Here is a 20,475-nt window from a genome sequence, read left to right on the forward strand (position 1 = left end):
AGATCAGCCCGAATTCAAAAGAACTCCAATAACAATGTAGCGAGTGAGGAGGCACTGTGGTAAAACAGTGGCCTCTTATTTCGGATGCCAGCGGTTTACATCTCTGTCCCGTTATACGGAGTTATGTTTTCCGTGATTTCCCAAGCATACTTAATGGAAATGCCGAGATAGTTCCCCGTCCTTCCCAAATCCGATCTTTTATTCCGTTTCTAACGACCTCATCGCCGACGGAACGTTAAAATACTAATCGTTCTCTTTTTCTTTCTTTCTTCCTCTCTTCTCTCCGTAGCAGTGCTATCACGAAAGGACTTTCTGGAGGTGGTTCGCAGTTTCCTTCTCCTAACGATCTACTGATTCAAAAGCATGATCTGACGAGTGACTAGGGGTGTGCCGTGTGTGTGGTGTTGACAACGATGAGCGACAGAATGGTGACGTGAGGTCCAGTGCCGGCACACAGGTGTAGCCACCTTCCCTCTAGTAGATGCCGAAGGCTTCACGTCCCCGGCCGACGGGTGGAACACAGTCAACAATGTTACTTGCACTCAGTCGGTTTAAAATGGTTCAAATGGCTCTAAGCACTATGGGACTTAACATCTGAGATCATCAGTCCCCTAGACTTAGAACTACTTAAACCTAACTAACCTAAGGACATCACACACATCCATGCCCGAGGCAGGATTCGAACCTGCGACCGCAGCAGTAGCGCGGTTCCGGACTGAAGCGCCTAGAACCGCTCGGCCACGCACTCAGTCCGTGAGACACTGCTGAGTGAATCAACAAGGATGAAATAAAAGTAATGCCGTGACAAGAAATAGTATGCGCGAAATCCGCCCAGCAACAGAGAAATTGCAGTGTACAGAAAGTGTCACGACAAATGAAAATGTGTGCATAGCGCCAACAGTCACTTTATGTAATTAGGCTTTAGATTTTAACTAATTATGCTATCCGGTCTTTCACCGTATCCGCATCTGTCGTAGTGCTGTTCCAACATACTCCTTGGGAAAAGTTCAGTTGTAGTGTTCGGAAGTAAGAGAAAGCAAAGATCGGTGACAATTTCTGTTTAGGTCGGTCCAGCAGGTATGTTCGGATGGCCCAATTGCTGAGGGCGATTTTTCACGATAAGCAGATCTCGGTTAGCCTAGCCCAAAATTGTAATGTTTGGCGACGTTTCCACGATACTTAGGATATGTTTGGGGATCGGTGTAGAACATAATCTGATTATAAGCAACTTAATGTCAGCAGCTCACCTCCACTAGTCGCTCATATACTGTCGACTGATGAAAGCACTGGAAATGTTAAGTATACGCCGAGGAGGTAGCGCAGACCATGCAATTTCATTCGAGAGGAGCCGAGGTGGAATTCAGATTGAGATTAAATCACTAAGAGCACATGACTAGATGCATCCTTTAAAAAGGGATTCGACTCATATCCTTGCATAGCCTTGTCTAGTATGAGGCTAGTGATCTCGTTGTCGATGGAATGTTAGATCCTAGTCTCCCTTCGTTTAAATATACTTTTCACTTTCAGAACTCCACCCGCTACAAAACACAAAATTTCTTTCCTTTTCTCACTGAGACATGATTTGCAACCCATTTGGGATCTTTATTTATGCTTATATCGGTCCATATAACAGAAATTCAGTCACTGTTTCCAGGCATAAAAATAGTACGTGCAAATCTGTTCTCGTTGTGATAGATACCTTCCATATGAGTCTTTTTAAGGGTTAAGTTATAGGAGTGTCCCCGCACGTTATGTCTTAGCTCACTTGAAGTCAACTAACCAAAATGAAAATAAACACGTTCATATACTATTTTAGTAGTAATAATAATATATTTCTAAATAATGCAAATAACGAACAATACAATTTCAGAAATAAGCACCAACAAAAGATGATACATTAGTGCTAAACATGCAACAGTAACTAAGACTTGGAAATTAATTTATGTCTTCCAGAATGTGAGTTTCTAACTACAAAAACGTGAAATATGATTTTTGTAAATACTGATAAAATCATTAAGTGAGAGAGTTGTCACTGATACTCGAAAATACTCGTCTCTTTCAGAACTACAATCTCTTAAAAATTTATTTCGGTATTCAGAGATTTTGATGACCACCAGGATAAGATGCTGCTGGAATCACAAATACGTTTTCGGTAAAATTAGTGGACGGAGCGGGCATCAGACTCCCTATAAACTACGCAATGGATTTTTGTCCAAATTTTTATAGCCAAACGAAGAGTGGGAAATGGAAAACTGGCGTATCAAATTTGACTAGTGGGAGGTCTAGTTTCGCAAAGAAAGATTTAATTGCTTGAAAGTAATCATGGTAATTAAGAAAACTTAATTAAAGATTCGAGGGGAAATTGAAACATTTTACGGAGAGCTGCTTCTAGCTACGTAAATCAAGTAAGAAAAATATCAAGTCGCAGCGTAAATTGAATCTTCTCTGCTTTCTCTTAATCTGTATTCTCTTAATAATAACGATCGATATTTCAATATATTATATCTCAAACTTTCTGAACAAGACCTGAAAATAAAATCTGAAAGAAAAAGGACAATCACTTGTTTACGTTAAATGATTAGTCTAAAAATAAGAACTAATATAGACTAAAAAGCATTTATGCGCCACTGAACCATGCTCTCAATCACGTAAAGCAAATGACGAGCCGACTGACTGTTTGACGTTCAATGTTTAACTACGGATCTCAGAATGTTAAGGGGCACTAGAAGCTATTTGTCTGGTACAGTTTCACTCAGTGGTCTCCTTACGTCACTCTACATATGAGCATGCTGTGCATGATTCCGAGCTTCATTCAAAAGCGCGTCAAAGGTTTCTATAATCTATGTGTATTACTTACTACTCTTAGACAAATGATTTCACAAAACATTTGGCCGTTCTTTTTTGTTATGGACTACGAGTTTTGATCATATCCAGGGTGCTTGAAAGTTGGTGCATGTGCCGTGCTGCCCTACGTCTCCCCACAGGTGCCCGACGGGGCTTATGTGGGGAGGGGGGGGGGGCGGGGGGCAGCCCAGTCCAATCATCGACTGTCGTCTGGCTCCGGGAGCTTCTGCACCTGCGCAATTCGATACGGTCGCTCATTGTCATCCATAGAAATGAAGTCAGGGCCGAATGTACGCCTGAAAAGACGAAACCTAGCGAGGTGGCGCAGTGGTTAGCGTGCTAGACCCACATTCGGTAGAACGACGGTTCAACCCAGCGTCTGGCCGTCCAGATTTAGGTCTTCCGTGATTTCCCTAAATCGCTTCAGGCAAATACGGGGATGGTTCCTTCCAAAGGGCACGGCCGATTTCCTTTCCCATCCTGGACACAATGCGAGCTTGTGCTCCGTCTCTAATGGCCTCGACGTCGACGGGACGTTAAACCGAATCTTCCTTCCTTGAAAAGACGCGCACGGGTAGTCAAATCATTGTTGATCGGTGAGTGTTCTGTGTTCGGAGATTTTGAGGTCAGTCCACCCACGCAACTTTATGCCTCCCCACACCACAACACTTGGCCACGAAAATGATCATGTTCGACACTGTTATCACATAAGGTACCCAGATACGGAGAGAGGTGGGAACACGAAACGCAGCAGGAACATTCCCGGACATAATCGTTTTGGTGGTCCAGGCGCTATAGAATGGGGAGGTGTAACGTGGCATGGGCGTACTGACCTCCAAATCTTTGAAAGAGGTACAGTCATTGGTCGACGCTGTTGTGACTCTGTACTCCTGCCTCATGTGCGTCTTTTGAGCTGGAGATTAGGCCCTGTCTTCACTTGTATGGATGAGAACGGGCGACCGCATAATTCTGCACAGGTGGAGTAGCCCTTGGAACGAGAAGATATTCGGCGAATGGACTGGCCTGCCGTTCCCCGGACTTGAATCCCATTGGGCACGAGTGGGATGCGCTGGGAAGATGTATTGCACCAACCATCAACCAGCAATTGTGCTAATGGAGGAATGGAACGCCCTACAACAAGAATTCTGGTTCAAATGGCTCTGAGCACTATGGGACTTAACTTCTGAGGTCATCAGTCCCCTAGAACTTAGAACTACTTAAACCTAACTAACCTAAGGACGTCACACACATCCATGCCCGAGGAGGGATTCGAACCTGCGTCCGTAGCGGTCGCGTGGTTCCAGACTGTAGCACCTAGAACCGCTCGGCGACTCCGGCCGGCCAAGGACTCTGTACCAACCTCGTGGCCAGTAAGGGAGCGCGTTGCAGAGCACGCCGTCTGTGGTGATCACACATACCCTTAAAAACGATGTCGCTCCTTTTGTAATGTCCAGGGGACTATCATAACTCGCCATGACTTCAGTGTAATTATTGTCTTCGAATAAATGTGTCATTTGTATTCGTATCATTGGGCATTTCTTCCAATTACTTTCTGTACTGCGCCGTAACAGTTCTTTCTATATATGGTCCAAGTTTCATCGAACTATGTTACTTGGCACTGTTGCATCATGCCAAAGCTACTTCCGTCCTTCGTTTTGCACATCTGTGGAGCGCTGAGGGCTGCCGCACGTAACATCCCCATCCGACGGACGGGTCGTTACTAAAAGTGCGACACGTCACCATTCAGTGAGACGCTGCGGACAGGCTCGGAATTTAATCCGGGATACTGCCGGAAAGTACGGTGGTCGAGAATTTTCCGCTACGATCACCCGACCCTTTACTGGCCAAATATTGGCGATGAAAATTTCGTCCACCACCAGCATTCGAATCCGCTACCATCCAGTCGACAACCACGCCACAAGGGTAAGGTAGCATCTACACCTACATCCATACTCCGCAAGCCACCTGACGGTGTGTGGCGGAGAGTACCTTAAGTACCTATATCGGTTCTCCCTTCTATTCCAGTCTCGTATTGTTCGTGGAAAGAAGGATTGTCGATATGCATCCGTGTGGGCCCTAATCTCTCTGATTTTATCCTCATGGTCTCTTCGCGAGGTATACATAGGAGGGAGCAATATACTGCTTGAGTCTTCGGTGAAGGTATGTTCTCGAAACTTCAACAAAAGCCCGTACCGAGCTACTGAGCGTCTCTCCTGCAGAGTCTTCCACTGGAGTTTATCATCTCCGTAACGCTTTCGCGATTACTAAATGATCCTGTAACGAAGCGCGCTGCTCTCCGCCGGATCTCCTCTATCTCTTCTATCAACCCTATCTGGTACGGATCCCACACTGCTGAGCAGTAAGCAAGCAGTGGGCGAACAAGCATACTGTAACCTACTTCCTTTGTTTTCGGATTGCATTTCCTTAGGATTCTTCCAGTGAATCTCAGTCTGGCATCTGCTTTACCGACGATCAACGTTATATGATCATTCCATTTTAAATCACTCCTAATGCGTACTCCCAGATAATTTATGGAATTAACTGCTTCCAGTTGCTGACCTGCTATTTTGTATGTATTCGCAGCACATTACACTTGTCTACATTGAGACTCAATTGCCATTCCCTGCACCATGCGTCAATTAGTTGATGATCCTCCTGCATTTCAGTACAATTTTCCATTGTTACAAGCTCACGATATACCACAGCATCATCCGCAAAGAGCCCCAGTGAACTTCCGATGTCATCCAGAAGGTCATTTATGTATATTGTGAATAGCAACGGTCCTACGATACTCCCCTGCGGCACACCTGAAATCACTCTTACTTCGGAAGACTTCTCTCCATTGAGAATGACATGCTGCGTTCTGTTACCTAGGAACTCCTCAATCCAATCACACAATTGGTCTGATAGTCCATATGCTCTTACCTTGTTCATTAAACGACTGTGGGGAACCGTATCGAACGCCTTGCGGAAGTCAAGAAACACGGCATCTACCTGTGAACTCGTGTCTATGGCCCTCTGAGTCTCGTGGACGAATATCGCGAGCTGGGTTTCACACGATCGTCTTTTTCGAAACCCGTGCTCATTCCTAGAGTAGATTTCTAGTCTCCAGAAAAGTCATTATACTGGAACATAATACGTGTTGCAACGTCGGAAAGGGTTATACTTACGGTCGTAAAGTTGTTTCATTATTTACGAGCTGTGGGGCAAGGCGTACAAAGTTTCTGTATCTTTAAGGGTACTATATTGTGTTAACTCTTTTGGACTCACGGCCTCGTCGTAGATGTCGAGGCGCTGCCACTTGAGCCAGGCGCGCGCGAAGCCGCCGTGCGTGTGCAGGCCGAGCGCCAGCAGCAGCGCCAGCGACGCGCAGGCGGCGCCGGCCAGAGTGAGCGCCAGCGGCGACGACGGCGGCGCGCCGGACTCCTGCGGCTGCCACTTGTCGGCCAGCAGGCGGCGGCCCGCCGGCCGCGTCGCCGCCTCGGCGCCCAGCGCGCGCGCGCGGGCCACCAGCTGGCGCAGCCGCGCCGCCGCCTCCCGCTGCCTCTGCTGCCTGCTCGCCGCCTCCTCCATGTCCGCACTGGCGCCTCGAGCCGCCGCTGCCGGCCGCCACGCCTCGCCGCGGCAGCACCGTCGCCGCGCACGACGCGCGCCGGACGGTCGTCCTCTGCCGCTCTGCGCGTGCGACCGACGTCAACGAAATCCCTTTATTGCGTACCAATTCACCCGTATACATCGTGCGCTATGGATACCGCTCTGTACGGAGCCCCGCCCCGCACTGCCTAGTCTTTCAGAAGATTACCGACCGTTACCATTTTTGCTTCGAAATAAAGGCACTGTTACGGACTGTGTGCGCAGTATTGTTCAGTATTGTCAAAGCACCGGAAGTAACAGACCATTGACGTAAAACTGCATATTTTCGAACGTTCGAAGAATACGTTCGACGTAATTCTGTCACTAAATCACATTTTTCGTATCGTAGGCGGGTGATGGAGCCCCTTACGGAAATAGCGGAAAGGTCGGGGAAGAAGGCCAGTGTTCACTCTGTCTGCTTGCCGGGGGGTCTCATCCGAGATGTGGAGGAGGCCCTACCGGCGGCGATAGAGAGCACTGGGTGCACCCGACTGCCGTCTGGGTTCAGAGGTCATCCTCAGTTCGTACAGGCGGTTGGCGGAATTGGTGAAGGCGGAAAGCCTCGCTCGCGGGGTGGAATCAGAGCTAACTATTTGTAGTATCGTTCCCAGAAACGATCGCGGTCCTCTGGTTTGGAGCCGAGTGGAAGGCTTAAACCAGAGGCTCAGACGATTCTGCGGAGATCTGGGGTGCAAATTTCTCGACCTCCGCTATCGGGTGGAGAAATGTAGGGTCCCCCTGAATAGGTCAGGCGTGCACTACACGCCGGAAGCGGCTACAAGGGTAGCGGAGTACGTGTGGAGTGCACATGGGGGTTTTTTAGGTTAGAGAATTCCCTCCCGAGGCCCGACAAGACGCCTCCTGAGACGCGGCAAGGTAGGAGTAGGCAAAATGCAACAGGGAATAACAATATTAATGTGCTAATAGCAAACTGCAGGAGCGTCTATAGAAAGGTCCCAGAACTGCTCTCATTAATAAACGGTCACAACGCCCATATAGTACTAGGGACAGAAAGTTGGCTGAAACTAGACGTTAACAGTAATGAAATCCTAAACTCAGATTGGAATGTATACCGCAGAGATAGGCTGGACAGTGAAGGGGGAGGCGTGTTTATAGCGATAAGAAGTGCAATAGTATCGAAGGAAATTGACGGAGATCCGAAATGTGAAATGATTTAGATGAAGGTCACGTTTAAGGCAGGCTCAGACATGGTAATTGGATGTCTCTATAGGCCCCCTGGCTCAGCAGCTGTTGTGGCCGAGCACCTGAAGGATAATTTGGAAAATATTTCGAGTAGATTTCCCCACCATGTTATAGTTCTGGGTGAAGATTTTAATTTGCCAGATATAGACTGGGAGACTCAAACGTTCATAACGGGTGGCAGGGACAAAGAATCCAGTGAATTTTTTAAAGTGCTTTATCTGAAAACTACCTTCAGCAGTTAAACAGAGAACCGACTCGTGGCGATAACATATTAGACCTTCTGGTGACAAACAGACCCGAACTATTAGAAACAGTTAACGCAGAACAGGGAATCAGTGATCATAAAGCGGTTACGGCATCGATGATTTCAGCCGTAAATAGAAATATCAAAAAAGGAAGGAAGATTTTTCTGTTTAGCAAAAGTGACAAAAAGCAGATTACAGAGTACCTGACGGCTCAAAACAAAAGTTTTGTCTCAAGTGCAGATAGTGTTGAGGATCAGTGGACAAAGTTCAAAACCATCGTACAATATGCGCTAGATGAGTATGTGCCAAGCAAGATCGTAAGAGATGGAAAAGAGCCACCGTGGTACAACAACCGAGTTAGAAAACTGCTGCGGAAGCAAAGGGAACTTCACAGCAAATATAAACATAGCCAAAGCCTTGCAGACAAACAAAAATTACGCGAAGAGAAATGTAGTGTGAGGAGGGCTATGCGAGAGGCGTTCAATGAATTCGAAAGTAAAGTTCTATGTACTGACTTGGCAGAAAATCCTAGGAAATTTTGGTCTTATGTCAAAGCGGTAGGTGGAGCAAAACAAAATGTCCAGACACTCTGTGACCAAAATGGTACTGAAACAGAGGATGACAGACTAAAGGCCGAAATACTAAATGTCTTTTTCCAAAGCTGTTTCACAGAGGAAGACGGCACTGTTGTTCCTTCTCTAGATTGTCACACAGATGGCAAAATGGTAGATATCGAAATAGACGACAGAGGGATAGAGAAACAATTAAAATCGCTCAAAAGAGGAAAGGCCGCTGGACCTGATGGGATACCAGTTAGATTTTACACAGAGTACGCGAAGGAACTTGCCCCCCTTCTTGCAGCGGTGTACCGTAGGTCTCTAGAAGAGCGTAGCGTTCCAAAGGATTGGAAAAGGGCACAGGTCATCCCCGTTTTCAAGAAGGGAGGTCGAACAGATGTGCAGAACTATAGACCTATATCTCTAACGTCGATCAGTTGTAGAATTTTGGAACACGTATTATGTTCGAGTATAATGACTTTTCTGGAGACTAGAAATCTACTCTGTAGGAATCAGCATGGGTTTCGAACAAGACGGTCGTGTGAAACCCAGCTCGCGCTATTCGTCCACGAGACTCAGAGGGTTCACAGGTAGATGCCGTGTTTCTTGACTTCCGCAAGACGTTCGACACAGTTCCCCACAGTCGTTTAATGAACAAAGTAAGAGCATATGGATTATCAGACCAATTGTGTGATTGGATTGAGGAGTTCCTAGTAACAGAACGCAGCATGTCATTCTCAATGGAGAGAAGTCTTCCGAAGTAAGAGTGATTTCAGGTGTGTCGCAGGGGAGTGTCATAGGACCGTTGCTATTCACAATATGCATAAATGACCTGGTGGATGACATCGGAAGTTTACTGAGGCTTTTTGCAGATGATGCTGTGGTGTATCGAGAGGTTGTAACAATGGAAAATTGTGCTGAAATGCAGGAGGATCTGCAGCGAATTGACGCATGGTGCAGGGAATGGCAATTGAGTCTCAATGTAGACAAGTGTAATGTGCTGCGAATACATAGAAAGAAAGATCCCTTATCATTTAGCTACAAAATAGCAGGTCAGCAACTGGAAGCAGTTAATTCCATAAATTATCTGGGAGTGGGCATTAGGAGTGATTTAAAATGGAATGATCATATAAAGTTGATCGTCGGTAAGGCAGATGCCAGACTGAGATTCAATGGAAGAATCCTAAGGAAATGCAATCCGAAAACAAAGGAAGTAGGTTACAGTACGCTTGTTCACCCACTGCTTGAATGCTGCTCAGCAGTGTGGGATCCGTACCAGATAGGGTTGATAGAAGAGATAGAGAAGATCCAACGGAGAGCAGCGCGCTTCGTTACAGGATCATTTAGTAATCGCGAAAGCGTTACGGAGATGATAGATAAACTCCAGTGTTCAAAAAAAAATGTTCAAATGTGTGTGAAATCTTATGGGACTTAACTGCTAAGGTCATCAGTCCCTAAGCTTACACACTACTTAACCTAAATTATCCTAAGGACAAACACACACACCCATGCCCGATGGAGGACTCGAACCTCCGCCGGGACCTGCCGCACAGGTCGTGACTACAGCGCCCCAGACCGCTCGGCTAATCCCACGCGGCTAAACTCCAGTGGAAGACTGCAGGAGAGACGCTCAGTAGCTCGGTAAGGGCTTTTGTTAAAGTTTCGAGAACACACCTTCACCGAAGAGTCAAGCAGTATATTGCTCCCTCCTACGTATATCTCACGTAGAGACCATGAGAATAAAATCAGAGAGATTAGAGCCCAAACAGAAGCATACCGACAATCCTTCTTTCCACGAACAATACGAGACTGGAATAGATGGGAGAACCGATAGAGGTACTCAGGGTACCCTCCGACACACACCACCAGGTAGCCTGCGGAGTATGGATGTAGATGTAGATGTAGATGTAGATGTAGAGAATTGGCACACATACTATCTCAGATGCTATTATTTGCAATTGTTACTAAAACTAGCAGCTCTTCATTCACATATATACTTTCGGAGCCATCGTCCGATGTTTGGTGGAGGGTACCGTGTACTACTGCTAGTCATTCGGTTTCGTGTTGCACCAGCAAATGGAGCGAGGGAAAAATGACTGTCAGTACGTCTCAGTACGAGCTCTAATTTCACCTTTCTTCTCCTCCCTCTCCTTACGCGAGATGTACAGTATTTTGGTGGCAGTAGGATCGTTCTGTAGTCTGACGCTGGCCGGCCCGTGTGGCCGTCCGGTTCTAGGCGCTTCAGTCTGGAACCGTGTGACCGCTACGGTCGCAGGTTCGAATCCTGCCTCTGGCATGGATGTGTGATGTCCTAGGCGACTGATAACCTCAGAAGTTAAGTCGCATAGTGCTCAGAGCCATTTGAACCATTTTTAGTCTGACGCTAACGCCCGTTCTCTAAACTTTGTCCTTAGTGTTTCGCGAAAAGAACATCATCTTCCTCCAGGGATTCCCACATGAGTTCACATGGTACTTCAGTAAAACTCGCGTGTTGATCGAACCTACCGTTAACAAATCTAAAATGTACCTTTCAATTGCTTCGACGTTATACTATAATCCAACATGGTGGGAATCTCAAACACTCGAGAAAGGGTCGCACAAGTCTTCTGCTCGCGTCCTCTTTTGTAGGTGTGCTACACTTTCCAAGAATTATCCCAATAAACCGAAGTCCACCATCTGCCTTCTCTCTAATCGGCCTTCCGTGCTCGTTCCATTTCCTGTCGCTTTGCAACGTTACGCCCAGATATTTAATCGACGTGGCTGTGTCAAGCAGCACACAACTAACACGGCATTCATGGATTATAGGATTGTCTTTCCTACTCATCTGTATTTACTTACAAAAATGGCTCTGAGCACTATGGGACTTAACTTCTGAGGTCATAAGTGCCCTAGAACTTAAAACTACTTAAACCTAACTAACCTAAGGACATCACACACATCCATGCCCGAGGCAGGATTCGAACCTGCGACCGTAGCGGTCGCGCGGTTCCAGACTGTAGCGCCTAGAACCGCACGGCCACCCCGGCCGGCCGACCGGTACCATTTTTGCGTCGAAATAACGACTCTGTTATGTACTGTGTCCGCAGGATTGTTCAGTATTTTCAAAGCACCGGAAGTAGTAGATCACTGACGTAAAACTGCATATTTTCGAACGTTCGAAGAATACGTTCGTCGTAATTCTGTCACTAAATCACTTTTTTCGTATCGCGAATTGGCACACGTAGTATCTCAGATGCTATTACTTGCTACTGATATTGGGCTAATTAATTAAAATAGTACCTCTTCATTCACATATATACTCTGAGAGCCACCGTGCGGTGTTTGGCGAGGGTACCTTGCACTACTGCTAGTCATTCGCTTTCGTGTTCCACCAGCAAATGGAGCGAGGGAAAAATAACTGTCATTATGTCTCAGTACGAGCTCTAATTTCAACTTTCTTCTCCTCCGTCTCCTTACGCGAGATGTACGTTATGTTGGTGGCAGTAGGATCGTTCTGCAGTCTGACGCTAACGCCCGTTCTCTAAACTTTGTCCATAGTGTTTTGCGAAAAGAACATCTTCTTCCTCCAGCGATTCCCATATGAGTTCACATAGTACTTCAGTAAAACTCGCTTGTTGATCGAACGTACCGTTAGCAAATCTGAAAGGTGCCTTTCAATTGCTTTGATGTTATTCTATAATCCAACCTGGTGGGGATCTCAAACACTCTAGAAAGGGTCGCAGAAGACTTCTGCACGCGTTCTTCTTTTTAGATGTGCTACACTTTCCGAGAATTATCCCAATAAACCGAAGTCCACCATCTGCCTTCTTTATAACCGGCGTTCCATGCTTGTTTCATTTCCTGTCGCTTTGCAACGTTACGCCCAGATATTTAATAACGTGGCTGTGTCAAGCAGCACGCAACTACCACTGCATTCATGGATTATAGGATTGTCTTTCCTACTCATCTGCATTTACTTATAAAAATGGCTCTGAGCAAATGGTTCAAATGGCTCTGAGCACTATGGGACTTAACTTCTGAGGTCATCAGTCCCCTAGAACGTAGAACTAATTAAACCTAACTAACCTAAGGACATCACACACATCCATGCCCGAGGCAGGGTTCGAACCTGCGACCGTAGCGGTCGCGCGGTTCCATACTGTAGCGCCTAGAACCGCTCGATCACCCCGGTCAGCCGACCGTTACCATTTTTGCGTCGAAATAACGACACTGTTATGGACTGTATGCGCAGGATTGTTCAGTATTTTCAAATCACAGGAAATAATAGATCATTGACGTAAAACTGCATATTTTCGAACGTTCGAAGAATACGTTCGTCGTAATTCTGTCACTAAATCACATTTTTCGTATCGGGAATTGGCACACATAGTATCTCAGATTCTATTACTTGCTGTTGATATTGGGTTCAAATGGCTCTGAGCACTATGGCACTAAACATCTATGGTCATCAGTCCCCTAGAACTTAGAACTACTTAAACCTTGTAACACCCCACCCGTCACTTAGCTGGTTTTGGCGTGTGTTCACCCCAACTAATTGACTAACAGATCAACAGAGAGTGCAAAACTGCCTCAATATCGGATAACACAAAAAAGTAATATGGCCCTGTGACTCCTGATTGAACTGCGGTGGCAGTGTTGACATTAATTTATTCAGAATTTATCACTTTTAATTAAAAAGGGATACACATTGATGTTATATTCAGCTATTGAACACCAAATGCAAATGTTGAACATAAAATTAATTAAGAAAGTGACTTGGGATTTCAACTACTTGATTGAAAACAGATGCACAGTCGATTAGCACAAATTTATTTTTAACTCCCGACCTTCAATCATCACATTGCATCAGGCAGTGGTAATAAATTGCGTTTGCGTGGAGTAAAGCGCGATAACTCAAAAGTAATTCCTATCGACTGACCCAGGCGTATTGCGAAGTGCGAGAAGAATTCTACAGTACACGGCCCATGAAATCCTCGTGGAAACCTTGCCGACGTGATCCAACAAATTAATCAGTGGCCGGAGCGGGCACAATATCACCGAATACAGCGTGACGGAGCGGCGTCGTTGTGTGGACGTCGGCCGACCTCGTGGTGCTGCATGGCTGCGCTCGTCTATTCACTCCTAGCTATCTTGCTCAGTACATAGCTGAACCAAAACTTCCTATCTCCAAGCTCAATCGTTCCCTTTGCTAAGTACATTAGAGTACATTAGAGTGTCATCAGCAAACAGTCGCGGACTACTGCTCACCCTATACCCATATACGTGAGATTATACAGGGTTGTCCATTGATACTCACCAGGCCAAATATCTCACGAAATAAGCATCAAACGAAAAAACTACAAAGAACGAAACTCGTCTAACTTTAAGGGGGAAACCAGATGGCGCTATGGTTGGCCCCCTAGATGGCGCTGCCATAGGTCAAACGGATATCTACTGCGTTTTTTAAATAGGAACCCACATTTTTATTACATAATCGTGTAGTACGTAAGGAAATATGAATGTTTTAGTTGGACCACTTTTTTCGCTTTGTGATAGATGGCGCTGTAATAGTCACAAACGTGTAAGTACGTGGTATCACATAACATTCCGCCAGTGCGGACGGTATTTGCTTCGTGATACATTACCCGTGTTAAAATGGACCGTTTACCAATTGCGGAAAATGTCGATATCGTGTTGATGTATGGCTATTGTGATTAAAATGCCCAACGGGCGTGCGCTATGTATCCTGCTCGGTATCCTGGACGACATCATCTAAATGTCCGGACCGTTCGCCGGATAGTTACGTTATTTAAGGAAACAGGAAGTGTTCAGCCACATGTGAAACGTCAACCACGACCTGCAACAAATGATGAAGCCCAAGTAGGTGTTTTAGCTGCTGTCGCGGCTAATCCGCACATCAGTAGCAGACAAATTGCGCGAGAATCGGGAATCTCAAAAACATCGGTGTTGAAAATGCTACATCAACATCGATTGCACCCGTACCATATTTCTATGCACCAGGAATTGCATGGCGACGACTCTGAACGTCGTGTACAGTTGTGACACTGGGCACAAGAGATATTAAAGGACGATGACAGATTTTTTGCACGCGTTCTACACTCCTGGAAATTGAAATAAGAACACCGTGAATTCATTGTCCCAGGAAGGGGAAACTTTATTGACACATTCCTGGGGTCAGATACATCACATGATCACACTGACAGAACCACAGGCACATAGACACAGGCAACAGAGCATGCACAATGTCGGCACTAGTACAGTGTATATCCACCTTTCGCAGCAATGCAGGCTGCTATTCTCCCATGGAGACGATCGTAGAGATGCTGGATGTACTCCTGTGGAACGGCTTGCCATGCCATTTCCACCTGGCGCCTCAGTTGGACCAACGTTCGTGCTGGACGTGCAGACCGCGTGAGACGACGCTTCATCCAGTCCCAAACATGCTCAATGGGGGACAGATCCGGAGATCTTGCTGGCCAGGGTAGTTGACTTACACCTTCTAGAGCACGTTGGGTGACACGGGATACATGCGGACGTACATTGTCCTGTTGGAACAGCAAGTTCCCTTACCGGTCTAGGAATGGTAGAACGATGGGTTCGATGACGGTTTGGATGTACCGTGCACTATTCAGTGTCCCCTCGACGATCACCAGTGGTGTACGGCCAGTGTAGAAGATCGCTCCCCACACCATGATGCTGGGTGTTGGCCCTGTGTGCCTCGGTCGTATGCAGTCCTGATTGTGGCGCTCACCTGCACGGCGCCAGACACGCATAGGACCATCATTGGCACCAAGGCAGAAGCGACTCTCATCGCTGAAGACGACACGTCTCCATTCGTCCCTCCATTCACGCCTGTCGCGACACCACTGGAGGCGGGCTGCACGATGTTGGGGCGTGAGCGGAAGACGGCCTAACGGTGTGCGGGACCGTAGCCCAGCTTCATGGAGACGGTTGCGAATGGTCCTCGCCGATACCCCAGGAGCAACAGTGTCCCTAATTTGCTGGGAAGTGGCGGTGCGGTCCCCTACGGCACTGCGTAGGATCCTATGGTCTTGGCGTGCATCCGTGCGTCGCTGCGGTCCGGTCCCAGGTCGACGGGCACGTGCACCTTCCGCCGACCACTGGCGACAACATCGATGTACTGTGGAGACCTCACGCCCCACGTGTTGAGCAATTCGGCGGTACGTCCACCCGGCCTCCCGCATGCCCACTATATGCCCTCGCTCAAAGTCCGTCAACTGCACATACGGTTCACGTCCACGCTGTCGCGGCATGCTACCAGTGTTAAAGACTGCGATGGAGCTCCGTATGCCACGGCAAACTGGCTGACACTGACGGTGGCGGTGCACAAATGCTGCGCAGCTAGCGCCATTCGACGGCCAACACCGCGGTTCCTGGTGTGTCCGCTGTGCCGTGCGTGTGATCATTGCTTGTACAGCCCTCTCGCAGCGTCCGGAGCAAGTATGGTGGGTCTGACACACCGGGGTCAATGTGTTCTTTTTTCCATTTCCAGGAGTGTATTTAGCGACGAAGCATTATTCACCAACAGCGGTAACGTAAACCGGCATAATATGCACTATTGAGCAACGGAAAATCCACGATGGCTGCGACAAGTGGAACATCAGCGACCTTGGCGAGTTAATGTATGGTGCGGCATTATGGGAGGAAGGATAATTGGCCCCCATTTTATCGATGGCAATCTAGATGGTGCAATGTATGCTGATTCCCTACGTAATGTTCTACAGATGTTACTACAAGATGTTTCACTGCATGACAGAATGGCGATGTACGTCCAACATGATGGATGTGCGGCACATAGCTCGCGTGCGGTTAAAGCGGTATTGAATAGCATATTTCATGACAGGTGGATTGGTCGTCGAAGCACCATACCATGGCCCGCACGTTCACCGGATCTGACGTCCCCGGATTTCTTTCTCTTGAGTGTCTCAACAAATTTCTGCGAGTTCGCCCACCTACAGACTTACTAACCATCTGGCAGGATTATTAGCACAAAAATTGGAACATTGCGAACACCATGTTGTAAACTCGCAGAAATTTGTTGAGACACTCAAGAGAATGAAGGTAGGCCCAAACGACCTAATGGTTAGCGTGGATGTTGTGTCACTTTTTACGAGGGTGCCAATACAAGATACGCTGGATCTTTTGGCCCAGCATTTTCCATCTGGAATCATTAAGTTGTTTCGTCACGTCCTAACGACAACGTACTTTTTGTACTGCGATGAATATTATGAGATGACTGACGGCACAGCCATGGCATCACCACTGTCTCCATCAGTCGCAAATTTCTTCATGGAGCACTTTGAGGAGCAGGTTCTGCAAACTGCGACATTATGGCCATCTTGCTTTCTACGATACGTTGATGACACCTTCCTGATATGGCCTCATGGTGAAGATACACTACAGCAGTTCGTCGATCATATGAATGGTGTCCATCCCAACATTAAATTTACTGTCGAGATGGAGAAGCACGGCAAGCTACCATTCTTAGATGTTTTGGTTGAGCGGAAGGCAGGAGGCCAGCTTGGTCATTCAGTGTACCGGAAACCAACACACACTGATCGGTACTTGATCGCCAATAGTTTCCACCACCCTGTACACAAGAAAGCTGTCCTGTACACGCTGGTTCTTAGAGCCAAGATTCTCTCTGACGATGACCACCTACAGCCTGAATTGCAGAACTTGAAACGTGTTTTTGGGGAAAATGGATACAGCAAAAGAGACATCGCAAACGCTTTCAAGGGCCGCCGATGAAAGACACCTGGTGAATCAGTAGAAGAGGCCAAACGGACTGTATTCCTGCCATACTGTGGAGCAACTAGCAGTAAGTTAGGACGTCTGCTGCAGAAACATGGGCTAAGACCAGTGTTCCGGCCCGCCCCCAAGATACAAGATATATTGAGCCCTGTTAAAGACGACATTGCCCTTCGAGTGTCCGGTGTGTATGGTGTACCCTGTTAATGTGGCAGCATGTACATTGGACAGACAATTCGCACGCTTGCGGAGCGTTGTACTGAGCACAAGCGCCATATAAAACAAAGGGAGCTCGACAAGTTGGCCATAGCGGAGCATTGCCTAGAAAACGGACATAAAATACAGTTCGAAAATACAAAAGTGTTGAAACTTTGAACATAGCTGCTAAGGTTCAAAAAAATGGTTCAAATGGCTTTGAGAACTATGGGACTTAACATCTATGGTCTTCAGTCCCCTAGAACTTAGAACTACTTAAACCTAACTAACCTAAGGACATCACACAATACCCAGTCATCACGAGGCAGAGAAAATCCCTAACCCCGCCGGGAATCGAACCCGGGAACCCGGGCGCGGGAAGCGAGAACGCTACCGCAGCTAAGGTTCAGTGACCGTGTCAGAATTATATTAGAACAAATAAGCCGTCGGTCACAAATATTAAGTCAAAATTGAACACGTTTCGACGCTACTATGAGCGTCGTCTTCGGAATTAAACTAACTGTTCTAAAACATATCAGGTATTTAATACATTAACAAAATTAAAGTTTGTAGTGACTGGAAAGAGATGCAGTACTTACAAGTCACATTAAAAAAAATCTAAGCCGAAAAGGCGACGTCATGATTAGTTGTAAATAAGATGGCGAGCCGCTAAGGGCTGCTCGTACTTGAGTGAACAAGGGTTGCAACAAGACTGAGGTGCCCATGTTAGAAAGTGTGGGCAAGTAAACATGGTGTTGCTACGAGCGCCATCTAGTAGCCGCAGAAACAACTAGGCTACTGTACATTCAAAATTAGTCACATGAAATTGTGATGCAGCTACTTCAGGCATAACGTAAGCACTAATAATAATAGGACAAAGTTACATATTTATCTGCTTTAAACAGAGATACATTTTGTAACGTAAAAAAACGTCAGTTATGACATATAAGAGAACAGCAAAGATGTAACAGGAAAACAACATTTCGGTAAACTGCATGAGGAAATCTGAATCAAAGATCAAGCAATGGCTTTATACAGTCGAAAAAGTTTTTATTTCGCAGCTGCAGCTGTTCGTTGAGAATGAGGCCATCATGACGAGAGAGATGTTTGAAAATCTCCAATTCCTCTAAAACATCTAACCTACGCCCCTTCTTTTCGGTATGCAGAATATTGTTATCGCCTATGGCTTTAGTCACGTGTCCAGTAATTAAGAGATGATCGGCAAAGGATGAATTTAGGGGACTGGTGCCGTTCTTTCTCAAAAGATGTTCTTTATATCTGATGGTGAAAGCACGTCCAGTTTGCCCTATATAATATGAGGAGCAGATATCACAGATAATCCTATAAACGCCAGAACTTTCTGTAGGGGAGCGAATGGATTTCAAATTATGAATGAACTTTCTCTTCAGATTATTATCAGTATAGAATGCAACATTGCAGTTGTATTTGTTGCGAAGCATGCGCTGAATCTGATAGGAAATTGGTCCTATGAAAGGAATAGAAAAACGTTTTTTTGGGTTAATTTCAGTGCATGAGGTGTTGAGCGTGGTAGTTCTTGCAGTTTTCTTTTTTAGGACATCGTCCACTATGTTAGGCGTATATTCATTATTGACTGCTATGGTTTTAAGTAAATTAATCTCCTCATTAAACTTTTCTGTTGAAAGTGGTGTTGAGGTGGCTCGGTGGACGGCAGACTGAAAAAAGGCCATTTTTTGAGACTGTGGATTAAAAGAGGAAGCAGGCACTATTTGGTCAGTATACGTTTCTTTTCGAAAAATATTGAAAGTGATGTTATTGTCTTCTATTGTAAGCGTCAAGTCTAAATAATGTAATTGACGGTTTTCGTTTTCGAGTTCAATAGTGAAAGAAATTTTTTCTTGGAGGTCGTTAAAAAGTTTAAATATATGATCAATTCTATCGGCGGGTCCATTTAGATGACTAGAATATCATCAACGTATCTTGTGTAAGAAAGGATACCTAGTGAAGCGGTTGAGTCACGGTTAAACAGTTTTTTTCCCAAGGAATTGATAAAGATGTCGGCAAGGATGCCGGCTAAAGGGTTGCCCGTAGCGAGCCCATCAGACTGCTGGTACAGTTGTCCGTTGAATTTAAAGTAGTTGTACTTGACAACGACATTAATGAGATTCATAAAATCGGTAATCTGTTCATCTGATAGATCTTTTTTAAACTGACTTAAATTTTCTTCCACAATGATGAGCGTCTCATGTACCGGGACATTGGTAAAAAGACTTTTAATATCTAAGGAAAAGAGCTTGGTGTCTGAACTGCATACTAAGTTTTTAACATTTTGGACCAAAACGTGGCTGTTACGAACGGAATAATTATTTTCGAAAACGAAAAATTTTTTCAAAGTTTCGTGTAGAAATCGGGCCAAATCGTGGTATGTGCTATTCATGCTATTGGAGATTGGACGTATTGGATGATTAGGTTTATGAATTTTGAACTGGGACCGAAATTTTGGGGGCTGAGGGTTCATATTGATGAGTAGTTTCTTTTGGAAAGATTTTATAAGAAATTTTGCATTGTTAATGGCTGACCTCACTTCTTTCTGGAATTTAGGACTCTGATCATCATGCAGCTCCGATATGTTGTTTTCACTGAAGGAATTTTCAGTTTTAGTCATTGCTTATACTTCTGAGTATATTTCTAAAACTGAAAATTCCTTCAGTGAGAACAACATATCGGAGCTGCATGACGATCCGGCGTTGGACATCGAAAGAAAGCAGAGACAGATGCGCGACGCAGGAGCGGCAGTTTCAAACGTGGCGCCTGCCCTGGCGCCAGCTGACGTCACCGGTGCTGCCACGGGCAATAACTCCGCTAGCTGCCCGGGTCGACTTACGCGCGCCACATTGGATCGATCTAATTGGCTGCTGATGATGTCATCATGCCTATATAAGCGAGAGACCGTAACATCTCCCGCAGTCAGTGAACTCCTGACGTCGATGGCGGAGATGGCCTTCGAAAGCTCGAGGATTTCATTCGAATTGACGAGGCTGGAAAAC

The 20,475-nt window shown here is 46.0% G+C and overlaps 1 protein-coding gene across 1 annotated transcript in view; it reads right to left on the reverse strand.

Moving 5' to 3' along the window:
* LOC126249433 (uncharacterized) overlaps positions 1-6,417 on the reverse strand; it is a 619,638-nt gene extending 613,221 nt beyond the window's left edge. Inside the window, exon 1 of the mRNA XM_049951086.1 lies at positions 6,115-6,417. Coding sequence (XP_049807043.1) covers positions 6,115-6,417 — 303 coding nt within the window. The remainder of the gene's footprint in view (positions 1-6,114) is intronic.
* Between the last annotated feature and the right edge of the window lie 14,058 nt (positions 6,418-20,475).

This window comes from Schistocerca nitens, chromosome 3 (genome assembly GCF_023898315.1).
Source record: "Schistocerca nitens isolate TAMUIC-IGC-003100 chromosome 3, iqSchNite1.1, whole genome shotgun sequence".
Lineage (NCBI taxonomy): Eukaryota > Metazoa > Arthropoda > Insecta > Orthoptera > Acrididae > Schistocerca > Schistocerca nitens.